We start from the raw sequence: 13261 nt of genomic DNA, 5'->3' as shown, positions 1-13261 counted from the left end.
AGGTACCTAATGTCTTAATAAAACTTAACATAAAATAAGTAAGTTCTTTATTTTTCTTATGCTCAGTCCTTGAAATTTTACATTTTATTAGACACCTGATTATTGTATAAATGGAAATTCAGTCACCTGAACGTATCACAGGCCTGAATAAGAAAGAAATATTTGGTTGGTTCTACATTCTTAGAACTAAGAAAAATATCATTAGAAAATGGGATTTATTTTTAATAGATATTGCCGATACTTTCATTTTCTATACTTAACACACCTTTTATGTTTATCTAGTAATTTTTCATTTCTTGTTATATTATGTGAGCACACATTGCACCTATTTCTATGAATTTGTGTGTTACACTGATATATTTGAAAATAAAATATAGTATGTGTGTTTTTTTTATTGCATATTATTTGTGTTTTAAGCATTGTTGACTAAAGTTAGAATAGTTGATTTTTCCTTTATGTTGTAATTATTATGTTTGTGGATTTTTTTACTACTATCTTAAATTGCTTAACATCAAAGAAACTCATACCCCTGAGATGGTACAGGTTTTTATTTCTGTTGACTGATTCAATTATTTTGAAAGATATATGTTTTAAAGAATTGAATGTACTGCAAATTCTCCTGTTAATTCATTTTCTTTACTATTAGCGATGTAATAAATTGTGATTTGACCGAATATTCAGTGGCCGTATAGCTGATTTATTCTTTAAATCATTAATAAATATTTTTATTCAAAACTTAGCTGTATTATTGGTATGGGGTGAAAGGAAAAAAACTTTAAATAGAAATGTTTAAGATAAGAATATCCTCTTAATTTCTAAAAGCAAAACTTAAATACTAATTATCATATTTACTGAAAACAATTATCCCTGAATCATTGAAAGAGATGAGATAATGGCAATTAGAGATGCTTTTAAAAATGCAGCACAATCCTAAAAACACCTATAAAAAACAAAGATTATATACAAAAGCAAAACAGAAAAAATGGATCTTAATTTTTGAAAGAAAATTTTGAAGACAAACATTTCAGTTTTCCAATTACTGTGTTTTCAAGAAAACATAAAGATTAAAGTCTAATTAAAACCCTCTTTAATTGCAGCGCCATAATAAAAGTGTGAATAAAAACAGCAAGTTTTTTTTTTTTTTAAGTTTGAAACTAAAATAAAATTCTTAATTTTTAGATGAAGGATTTAATGCTAAAAATCTTAATTTAACTTTTTCACATTGCCGTATTTTTAAAACAAAATTACCATAAAAGAATAACATTCATTAGAAATTTTATAAAAAAAAATGCTTTCGTAATGAACATGTTGGTAGAAAGAAAAGTTAATAAAGAAAAACAAAAGAAAGACAGAAAAAAATTGTTCTTAGTTCTGAAATATGACTTTAATGTTAAGAATCACAGTTTACTATATTACTAGTTATTTGTTTTACTGTACAAGAAGAAACTGAAAATAAAATAATAAAGTCTATTAAAAACGCTCTGCTAACATGCTTCACTGTAATTAAAACAAAAAAAACCCACAAAATTCTTGATTTTTAAAACATACAATTGTGGGGAAAAAACTTGCCTGGATATAATTGAAAAAAGAAAAAAAAATCAGCAGTACAAAACTCATAGTTCAGTATAAAGTAATTTAGTTTCAATTCTTCGATTTTCTGTGTTCAAAACATAAATTAACAAGTTTTAGAACTCAACAAATATGTGTAAAAACTATTTCTAATAATGTCAAGAAGATAATAAAATTTTTGATTATTCTTCACTAAATCTATTGAGATTTCCGCTATTATTTGATTATTCTTCCCTAAATCTATTGAAATTTCAATAAGAACTTAGTCGAAAAATAATCTTACAAATAATACCGAATAGTGACTGAATATTCGTTACATTTTTACTTAAAAGTATAACTATGTTTAGTTATATTTTTAATTCATTCTGAGTTAATTTAACAATAAGCTAAAATTTTTAGGAATATGAAACAACACTCATTGCTGTTAAGCTATGCATCCTAATTTAATCGAATATTACTGATAAAGACTTGGAAGAGGGAAAACAAGTTATAATCATAACAAAAACAGTAAGGGAAACAGATATAACTAAGTTTTGAAGAAGTTTTATTAAACCACTTTAAGTATGTTTTATTATTATAATTAATTTTATATTTGTAATGTAATTTGTATAATAAATTAGTAATATACATAATATATGTGTTATTAACCACTTCAATATCAATCGAAGTTCTTGTTTAATTGTGGATAGTTGTATCACAAAGATAAGTTTGATAATGAACCAAAAACAAATTTGCCTATAAATACAAAAAATAACTGAAATTTCAGCAAAAAAAATTTATGTGTGAAACATATATCTGTAAAATATTAGCAATGTTCAAAAAAATAATATCGATAGAACTTTGTTGATCGTGCGAATATGAATTGCAATGTGTCATTTTCGAAACATTCTGCACATCTGGTTTACTGAGTCTTGAGAATAAGCTTTTATTTTTGAGTACTCTGAACACATTGACTTTTCAACATTTTATATAATTTATGAACAATACAAGTCTTTATAAGTGCATTATATTGCATGTTTTAAAATAATCTATCTAATGGACAGATTAGGGCTTTTGTTTTCATTTCACAGTAATTTACTTTTCAGATGAGTCATCACAGGGTTTACTAATAACATGCCCTATCCTAAGAGAGAATTTTAAATAGTTGTTTCACTTCTCTTGTAATTTTTGAGGAGTGAAGCTTTTAGTGTAAATTTGTGAAAACCAATTTCCACAGAGAATTCATGGGAGATTCCATTACTTACAACAAGCATATATTTGGTTTTTTCGCTCTTTATGATGAGTCTATTAACAGAACGTTCAATAGAAAGTTTCTTCTCTTCTAATGTAGAAACAGTTCAATATTGTCAATATAGATGGTTGACTGAATATAAACAATAACAATCTTTCTAAAACAGGAAAAAATTTAGAAAACTTCTGGTGAATCCTGCAGCTTACGAGGCAATGTGTGATAAAGCTTAATGTTCTAGAAAGTTTTATTATTGTGATTTTCGTTCAAATTTATGCAAAATTTTACCATTTGTAGCAGTATTCTGTAATTTATAAATTCTAACAGGTTGTGAGCCTAAAAGAAATTTAAGAAAATATCGCAATATAAATAAAGTGTAAGGTTTGTTACGTTTTGAATGTTATCCCTATTTGGCTATAGTCGTGTAAAATATAGTCTTTTGTGTAGCATTAGAGCATACTTGTGGGGTCTTCTGAATTCATTTGTTGTTTGTTTCATATAAAGTTAAATTGAAAGAACGAGTAATATTGCGAACACTACAAGTATAATAATATCCAGAGGCACACTTTTCGAAGCTTAGAAAATCAATCGGGTGTAGTAACCCGGAAGTCTTACAATGAATTTTAACCCCTAGCGATATATCTGTGCCCCGCTTTACACAGTCAACCATCCATAAGCCAGAATTTGAATTAAGTTTGAAAATATGTTGGACAAAGGTGTTGACCGCAATTACAAGTTGAGCCGCACTGGCTCAGGGGATTGAGCGTTCGCCTTCCAAAGAGGTGGTCCGTGTTCAAATCCCAGTCGATATGAATTCTGCAACCGGCTTGCACCGACCTAAGTACTGACTTGAAATATCCTCAGTGGTAGGCGGATCATGGGAGTCCCTTTGCCGTCAAGCTAACAGTGGGAGGTTCCTGTTGTCTTCCTCTCCATGTAACGCAAATGCGGGTTAGTTCCACCAAAAATCCTCCACGAAGGCAAATTTCATCCACTACTTGACCCAGGAGTTCCCTTGTCTTCTGGATTGAATTCAAAATGACAAGGCTACGGAGTTGAACATTAGTAGTTGATGGCTAGTTCAACCGTGGTTCACATTGTCGTGTATCTGGCCACTCAGATATAGATGAAATAAAGAGTTAACTATCATCCAGCTTGATGTTATTGTATGCATATACATGTTACCATTGTGAGTAAAATATTAAGGTGATATTTGGTGCTATGCCCATCCTTGATCATTCAAATAATTAAAATATAATGCGCCTCGGTAGTCTTGCATATGTAAATACAGAAAAAACTTGATGACACTTAGGTTATTTAACATCCCTTCTTGCACGCATTAATAACAATGAATCATAGGAAAATTTAATGCCCTAAAAAGTTGTATCAAACATTTTATTCAACAGTTGCTATTGTTAGAATACAAATCAAATGTTGGAAAATTTTTGTGATGAAAATGCAGTTTTCAATTTAGCTGAAATCCGGAGTAGTTTAGAGAGGAAAAAACATTTGGAAAAAAAGCTAGAGAAACATGTAACTGCATGATCAAGAAAGGATAAAGGTCAATATCCGATTTCATTGATAATGTAATTTCCGTCTAGAAAACACTGCTTCTGATGAATTTCTAGATAGTTTTAAATTATTATTCCAAAATCGATTCTTAATAGGAACTTAACTAACATAATATCTACTCGTGCAATAAAAAAAATAAATAAGAAGAAATACAAATTGAACGGAATAGAATAAAAATTGCAATATTTAAAAAACAAGGCCTAATATGATGAAATTGAAGATTAATTTTTAAAAATATCTCTCCGAAGGTGAAACTTAGATGCTAAAAACAGATGGTTACTGTTTTATTTCCCAATGTATTATACAAGCAAAAATAAATGTAAATAGTAATTTCTGGAGAAAACAAATTTTTTAACAGTTTCATTATGAAGGTCAACTAATTAGAAAGAAAAATATTTATCGAATTCATTATTCATTGTGTAATCATCAAAACTCTGGAATATCTGAATATACATATCATAACATAAAGACACGATATATCACTTCTCTTTCTAAGGCAAATTGACCTTTAATTATAAAATAATCATTCAAAAATTACTTTTAATAAATGCACTTTACTTATCCTAACCAGGATAATCTTTACTAACATATTCAAAATAAATAATTCCTACAAGACTAGAAACAGGATTCAGCTATGGTGCACCATTTTCTATGAATCGAATTTTATAAAATATTTAAATATACAGGGGTGTGATTCTTCCGCGGATTTCTGCTTTCTTTTTTTTTCTTCAGATTTTTCCATTTTCCCCGCTAATTTCCGCGGAAAGTTTTTTTTGAACAAGTTAAAATATTTTATGAGGAATTTAATTTTCCGTGGAGCGAAAGTATTGAAGTCCTCATTCCTCCCTCTGAAGTTTCTCTAAAAATCATTTCCTTGGGATAAAACTGGTTGACCTTTATACAGGGATGAGATTTTTCGCTTTTGCCACTCGAATTTCAGCCTTTTTATCAAAAACTCCGATTCTCCAAAAGTTTCGTTTTTTTTTTTTTTTTTTTGAAAATTCAGTTGTTGAAATAAAATAATTATATTTATTTAGGATTTTCAAAGATAAGCAGAAAATTCAAACTACGTCCTAGCTGCTAACCCTTTCATATTTTTACTTATTTTAGCTATTTTCTCCGCTTTTACGCACAAAAAATAAGATTTTCCATATTTTTATTCGTCTGCCCGATGGCTCATATTTTTGCAATTCAGACGTCATGACCCTGTTGTCTGACGTGAAAGCAAACGAAAAAAATAATAATAAATAGAGGTGGATTTGCAGTGAAAATATTTATTTGCTCATTCAATTAATCTTGTAAATTTTTATTTATTATGTTTAAACAAAAACAATACAGACAAGCCTTTTAGAAATCCATAGTCCAGACTCTGCAAATATCTTGATTCTTATTAACGCGATTTTATTATCAAACATCGATTTTCGTATTTACCAAGTTGCACATTGTGATTCTTATTCAGGCGACTTAAATATTGTACATTGTGATGCTTATTTACGAGATTTAAAAATCCAATATCGCGATTTGTATTAACGCGCTTTTAAAACCCTATGTAGTGATTCGTATTCGCGTGAGCTTAAAATCCTTTGTCGTTTTTGCGCTTGTAATATCAAACATCGATTTTCGTATTTATACGCGCTTTAAAAATTAGACATTGTGATTTGTATTCACGAATTAAAAATTATGCATTGTGATACGTATTTACGTGATCTAAAAATTGTGCATCATGATTTGCATTTTTTAGAATTCGATATAGAGTTTCATATTCACGTGATTTAAAAGCCTCATATTGGGATTCATATTCTCTCAATTTAAAATCATGCATGTGATTCATATTCATACAATTTTAAAATTAATCATGGGGATGACTTACAAGTTTAAAAATTACACTTTTTTTTGTCAAATTTGTGCATATATATATTCTTGGATTTCCTCTTTTTTACTTTCTGACCACTCTCATCACTGAATAAATGTATATAAATCATAAGGGTGTATCCTAGAATAGCCCATTCTGAGTTAATTTTTTTTTTTAAATTTCACCAAACAAGTGTTTGAAATCATGGACGAGTGAATTTTAAACTATATTGAATGCAAAAGGTAAGAGAGCCATGATTGAATGATGTATGAATCAAAATTTAATTTTGAAAAGGTATGAATGCCCTAAATGTTTGATTGAGCGAAAGGATACAGTGGATGGTTTTGAATGGAGATGTTGAAAACGTGGATTGAATGTGGCGGTACATGATGTTTGTCAGAATTTTAGGAGAGGTTTACCCTCCTGTGTCAAACAATGAGCCATCAGAGTAAATTTAAGATTTTTTTTATTCTATTAAAAATATTTTAATATATTAATAATCATTTAAATTAACATTGTAATCATTTTTTTTAACAATCGAAAAGCAACGTTTATCCCAGTAATAATCACCAATTTGGAGAGATTTCAAAAAGTCGCCAAGAGGTGTGCTACTCTAGAATTACTAATCATAAATAAGTTATAAATATTTTAATACACATACTTTAATACTGAAAGGGATATTATTTTTTACATGTCAACAAAAATATTGCAAAAAAAAAAAATAATAATAATTCTTAATATACCCGCTTTCAGATTCTATTGCAGTTCTTTAAGAATAATGACAACAATTAAAATAGATTATTATATTAGATAGATTAGAAGTTAATTACTACTGGATATTCCTACATCAATCTCTGTTCCAACGAAAATTGGCAAGAAAACTTACTTGATTCTAGTACTTGAAATAAATTCTTAAAAATATCAAGGAGTGGATTATCAAATTCATTGATATCTTTCAATTATTCTTATTTGTCACTCTGTGGTTGTCCACCACAACTTGTTAACTGATTTGTTTTAGGTATATTGTAACATGAAAATTCTTCCCATTTTAATAATAATATAAATCTGAAATAATTAAAATACACAAAGTCAATGAAAATTAAAATTTTTAAAAGATTTTTAACTACTACAAAATATTTTTTCAAATAGTTCTTTCAATCTGCATAATTGGTATTTATCTACTTCATCGGCGCAAGCAATTAAGTTGCCAATAAAAAAAATAATAGATTTTTTGTTTTGAATAAATACAAAATTGAATAAATAAATATATTGGCTGAATTTACTTGCATTGGCAAAAGGGATGAGTACCTTAGTTTATATGCATGTATATTTATTATTAATCAACAAGAATCTTAAGAATTAAAACCAATAATTAGTTATGAAAGATAAAAACACTTAAAAAATTATTAAAAATCATATCACATAAAGTGCAGGCTTGAAGAATGTTTGAAATACACGAATACTGCCTCAGTGTTTTACAGAAAATCTTTTTCTTTTTTAATTCATTTTTGAATAGTGTTAATAAGATTGCTTTTATGCAACATAAATATAAACTTGTTTGTCAACAAAGTTATACTGTGACACATAATAACAGAAAAATTTTAGTCTAATATATGTGAATACGCGGTAACTCTGATACTAAACAGGGTCGGCAAAAATTATGATTTTAAAAAAATATTCAAATTTTTTGATTGAAATCTATTTTTTAATTATATCTTTTTTTTTAAAAAAAATAGCTAAAAATTAATATGTATCTATGAAACAATATGCTAAAATGATTAATATTTCTCACAGAAATTATTAACTAGTCGCTGAATAAATAAAATTATGGTTATTTTTGTTCAGACCAAAAAAAGAATTTTAAAGATAGAGGGGCAATTTAAGCACAGCCACTAGGGCGTGAGAAAATATGATGAGTGGAAAAAATTCATGCCACTTTTAGTTTTTATTAAATAGTCTATTTTGAAATAAAATATTTTCCATACATCTCCCTCTCATTATTCATTTTTAAAAACTCTCATTATCAATGAAAAAAAAAGAAAGACTAAAAAAATCATCCTTTAGAGAATATGCATATTTATTAATTATATTGTACAAAAAATATTCTAAACTAGCTTTTTTTTCCAGATTTCAATTTTTTAAAACAAGTTAAATTTATTTAAATCAATGATTTTAAAAAAATCATATTTGATTTAAATCAATGTATTTTTAACTAGAGTCAAGTGATTATGATTAAAATAAAGTGATTTAAATCATGCCAACCCTGCTAAGCAATAATTTTTTATAATAAAAAAAACTGTGTGATAGTAACTTTAAAATACACATATAGTTACTTAGCAGAAACCTGAAATTTTATAAAGCTACATTCAATTAAACTTTCACCATTTTTCAAAACAAAATTCTGATCAAAAATTTGAGCAGCATTTTTCATTTTGTGGATGGCAGAATGTTTTTGAAGCGATTCTTCCGTAAGGAATTTTGACGAACAAATTTCGCATTCAAAACACGCTACATTTGCCTCTTTACGAATATTATAATGTATTTTCAAGGACTTTTTCGAGATGAATTTTTCACTACAAACGTTGCAATCGAAGATGATCACATTTCCGTGCAGTCGCATGTGTTTCGTAAGATTGCATCTCAATTTACTACTTTTTCCGCATATTTCACAAACGAATGGCCTGTCGGGGGAATGGATTTTAACATGAGATAAAAGGTGTGTTCGCACTGGGAAACCTTTACCGCACACGTCACACACATGTGGCTTTTCTTTCGTGTGGGTCATAAAATGATAGCGAAGACAGCCTTTATGATTATACTTCTTACCACACAACTGACAAGCAAATTCCTTCTCTTTTGAATGTGATTGACTATGATTTCGAAGAGTACTTCGATCGTTAAATCTTTTTTTGCAAACATCACATTCAAAATCTCTCAAATTGGCATGAATTAAAAGATGTCTTTTGAGAACTATTTTAGTAGATAATTTTTTTCCGCACACATCGCACTGAAAATTTGGTTTTGCTTCGGTGTTGTGAATTTGGGAATGACTTTTTAAACTCTCCTTTGAAACCAGCTCCTTGCCGCAAATGTGACAGGCGTAAGGCGTCTCCTTTTCATGGATTCGTTTATGCCAGCGAAGTCTGCCAGCAACTCTAAAACTTTTCTCGCACACATCACATGGGTAAGGTCGTTCGTCAGAATGAACCTTCATATGGTTTAGGAGTACAATTCTTAATTTAAAAGCTTTCTGACAAACTTCACATTGGAACGGTTTTTTATCAGAGTGAACAATTTGATGTTTCCGGTGAGAAGACTTAGTTTTGAAAGCTTTCCCGCAAATCTGACACGGATAGGTGACAATCGGAGAATGCGTCTTCAAGTGTTTTTCTAGATCCCTGACACTTTTAAAACCATTCTGACAAACGGTGCAATTTGAATACTTTGGTTGGCGGTTAAAATCAACTTTCCAAACAACTAATACTGGATTAAGTTGCTCAGCTTGCATTTTTCTAAAATAAAGAATTCTCTATTAGCTTTAGTGGATATTCAGTTTTTATTAATATTGATGAAAACAAAAACAAGATTCATTTTTTGCTGTCTACTTCTGCCCGACTTTTGTAATGAATATATTGAGATAATGCTGAGATATCGAAATGTTGTTCGGGTTGCATGCTATTTACACATCTTCAATCAGGGAAAAATGAGAATCTGATTGGCGAAATATATCCTCCCATGATATACTCACCAATCACGCTCTCTTATTTTTGCGACGACTATCGGAGCTGCGGTAATGTCATAAAGTGTAAACGGTCCCTTAGAGGAAGAACTCAGATTATTTCTGTAAACCGATATCAAGTATTTTGTTTTTAATCAAGCAGAAATAGATAGTTTAGAGTGGTCGATGAAGCTTATTATAAATCGATTTAAATTAAAAACATAAATGAAAAATTTATAGAAAGTCTGATTTTTTTTCTTAACAAAATATATATATAAATAATTAAGAATAGAAAATCATTACCTATTGGTAAACTTCAAAAAATAGTCATTTATGCTTTTATAAAAATGCAAGAGAAACAATTAACTCCAGTCTTTCTTGTTTGGAAAGTGGATTTTACCAATCAACAAAACTTTTCAAAGTGTAATGTGTGTCAAAAAAGATTTAAGAGTGTTAAGGGCCTTCAACAGCATTTAATCACACACGCTTCCAATTCTCCATGCATTTGTCAGACTTGCGGGAAGGCTTTTAAAACAAGGTCTTACCTCAATAAACATCAAATTGTTCATTCTGATAAAGAACCGTTCAAATGTAAAATGTGTCAGAAAACTTTTAAATTAAGACATAGACTCTTTAGTCACCTGAAAGTACATTCAGATGTGCGACCTTTTTCTTGTGACATTTGTAAGAGAAGTTTTAAGGAAGAAAGGAAACTTCAGTCACACAAGTTGGTCCACTCAAATAAAAAGCCGTATTCGTGTCACATTTGCGGAAAACAGCTCATAACAAAATACGGTTTAGAAAATCATTATCGTATTCATAGTAATGAATTAAAACAAGCTGCTAAAACATTCGAGTGTGAAATTTGTGGTAAAAAATTTGGCGTTAAGAATACTCTGAACAGGCATCTCTTGACTCACACAGATGTAAGACCTTTCGAGTGTGACATTTGCAAAAAAAAATTTAACGATGAGAGCACTCTCAGAAATCATCGTCACTCACATTCGAAAGAGAAAGTTTTTATTTGTCAGTTGTGCGGGAAAAAGTATGGTCATCCTACTGGACTTCGGTATCATTTCTTGACCCACACCAAGGAAAAGCCACACACATGTGACGTGTGTGGAAAGAGTTTCGCAATACGGACGCATCTCCGATCGCACATGACTATACATTCTTCTGAGAGGCCGCACGTTTGCAACCTGTGTGGAAAGAGTACTAAACTGAGAGGCAATCTTCTAAAACACATGCGATTGCACGAAGATACGTCGCTTTATCGTTGCACTGTTTGCAATGAGAAATTCATCTCCAAGAAATCTCTCAAAGCCCATTCTAGTATTCGTGAGGAGGACACAGTGTTGGTTTTTGAGTGTGATACATGCTCATCGAAATTTCTTTCAGAGGAATCGCTTCAAAAACATTCTGCCATTCATAAGATGAAAAATGATATCCATATTATTGATCAAAATTTGGTTTTGAAAAATGGTGAAAGTTGCATTCAATGTAGCATTGAAAAAATTCCTTTCAAATAGCCACAAATATGTATGAAGCAGTATTATTTTATAACTGTCTTTAACAGTTGACACAATTTTGAATTTACAACTACCAGTGTTCAACTCCATTGCCTTGCAATTTTGAACCCAATACAGAAGACAAGGGAACTCCTGGATCAAGCATTGGGAGAAATTTGCTTTCACGGAGGACTTTTTGATGGAACTACCCCTCATTTGCGTTACATGGAGAACCATAAAAACCTCCCACAGTTAGCCTCATGGCAAAAGAGCTCTTAACCCATGATCTGTCTACCACTGAGGATATTTTACGTCTGCACTGTGGTTGGTGTGAGATTCATATCAACTAGCTTCACTTCGATTAAAATCTGGGTTATTTCGTTGGGAGGCGACTGCTCTATCCTCTGAACCACCATGGCTAATTATTAAAACTAAAATAAGTTTTAGATTATAAAAAAAAATACTTCAAGATTTTCCTTATGTTATTTTTAGTCATAAATTTAGCCATTTTTTGCAATTTGTATATATTGGGATGATTTTCTCAGAATATTAACTTTTCCGTAAGTCCATTTGGAAAAATTATATAATCTCATAATTAACTTGATTTTTAATAGTTTCTTAAATATACAAATCAATGAAAAAAAGTTTGAAAATTTTGTGACAAAATGTGAATGCCGTCTCTTCACATTTTAAAAACACTCAGAGAAAATATTTCAATATTTTTTCTGTTAATCAATCATTAATAAGTAAATGAAAGAAAACGTCATAGATAATATTTAATTTTTTTTTTTTTAAATTTATTTAGAAATTTAAAGAACTACTAAACAGTTTCATAAGAATTTTTTTTTCATTGTAGAAACATCTTTGTATGACTGATATTTTTATATTACCTTAAGTAAAACCACATAAACACATAATTTAAAACTAAAACTTGTTTGTCATTTTAAAATGGGTTTTTGTGTAGTGGTACAATAAACTGGAAGCTATATTTTTTTTTAAATTTCTAGATGAATTTTTTTTCCTAACTACCCCATTTTTTGTATAATAATTAAAAAATGTTATAGGTATTGTTTATTTTAAAATATAGTTTGTATATTACAACTAAATTGTTTTTGGTTTAAAAATTAGCCTTGGTGGCATTTTTTTAATGACACATAATTTTTTTTTTTTTTTAATCTTATGCATGTAACAATTTCTCATCCTAACAGACCCGTAAAATTTTAGCTAACTTTTTAGTTGGGTAGAAGTTTAACTTAATCCACTTTTTATCACCTATACAGTAAAACTTCGGAACGACAGTCTCTTTCATGACTATGTGACTGGTGTTAAAAGCTGGCAGCTTTTCAAAATGATAAAAGAATTGTTCTTCAAAAAAATTAAATAACCAACATCGAACTACAAATATTTATAATTAGAAACAAGATGATTTGAATGAATAGTTCATTTTTTTCACAGGAATAAGCCAGCATTATTCACTTGAAATATTTTTAGAAGAATCCATATGATCTAATATTTATGTTCAATAACATAATGTATAATTTTGCGTAAAGGCAATTGCATTTAATCTAGATAAATAAATCTTTATTGTTATTATTATAATGATTTTTTTTTTTTAAGATGGCATTGATTTGTGTTTTTCCACTGCCATATAGTGAAGTTCATTTGCTTGTGCTTATTCCTTTTTTACTATCTTCAGTAACTTTTATTTTATATTTCAATGTGTTTGTTTGCAATAATCTGGTATTTTGATAATTCATTTACTAAAGTTCTTATTCAAACATCCACTCTTAGAACATGAAGAAATGACAATCCCT

The 13261-nt window shown here is 29.2% G+C and overlaps 2 protein-coding genes across 2 annotated transcripts; one reads left to right on the top strand and one right to left on the bottom strand.

Moving 5' to 3' along the window:
• Nucleotides 1-6670: 6670 nt before the first annotated feature.
• Nucleotides 6671-9846, bottom strand: LOC107437809 (uncharacterized). The gene has a single exon (XM_016049922.4). It carries the CDS (start codon nucleotides 9727-9729, stop codon nucleotides 8551-8553), a length of 1179 nt encoding a protein of 392 aa, XP_015905408.2. The 5' UTR covers nucleotides 9730-9846; the 3' UTR covers nucleotides 6671-8550.
• Nucleotides 9847-10113: 267 nt separating this feature from the next.
• LOC107437808 (uncharacterized) lies at nucleotides 10114-13046 on the top strand. The gene has a single exon (XM_016049921.4). The coding sequence runs from the start codon at nucleotides 10287-10289 to the stop codon at nucleotides 11466-11468; it is 1182 nt and encodes a 393-aa protein (XP_015905407.3). The 5' UTR covers nucleotides 10114-10286; the 3' UTR covers nucleotides 11469-13046.
• The last annotated feature ends 215 nt before the right edge of the window (nucleotides 13047-13261 follow it).

This window comes from Parasteatoda tepidariorum, chromosome 5, assembly GCF_982258835.1.
Source record: "Parasteatoda tepidariorum strain Cologne lab strain chromosome 5, Ptep-v5.0, whole genome shotgun sequence".
Lineage (NCBI taxonomy): Eukaryota > Metazoa > Arthropoda > Arachnida > Araneae > Theridiidae > Parasteatoda > Parasteatoda tepidariorum.
The sequence above is the reverse complement of the archived record's forward strand: the minus strand, read 5'-3'. Positions and strand labels throughout refer to the sequence as shown.

Coding starts and splice junctions, on each gene's coding strand:
- LOC107437809 (XM_016049922.4), bottom strand. CDS start 9,729: ATGCAAGCTGAGCAACTTAATCCAGTATTAGTTGTTTGGAAAGTTGAT.
- LOC107437808 (XM_016049921.4), top strand. CDS start 10,287: ATGCAAGAGAAACAATTAACTCCAGTCTTTCTTGTTTGGAAAGTGGAT.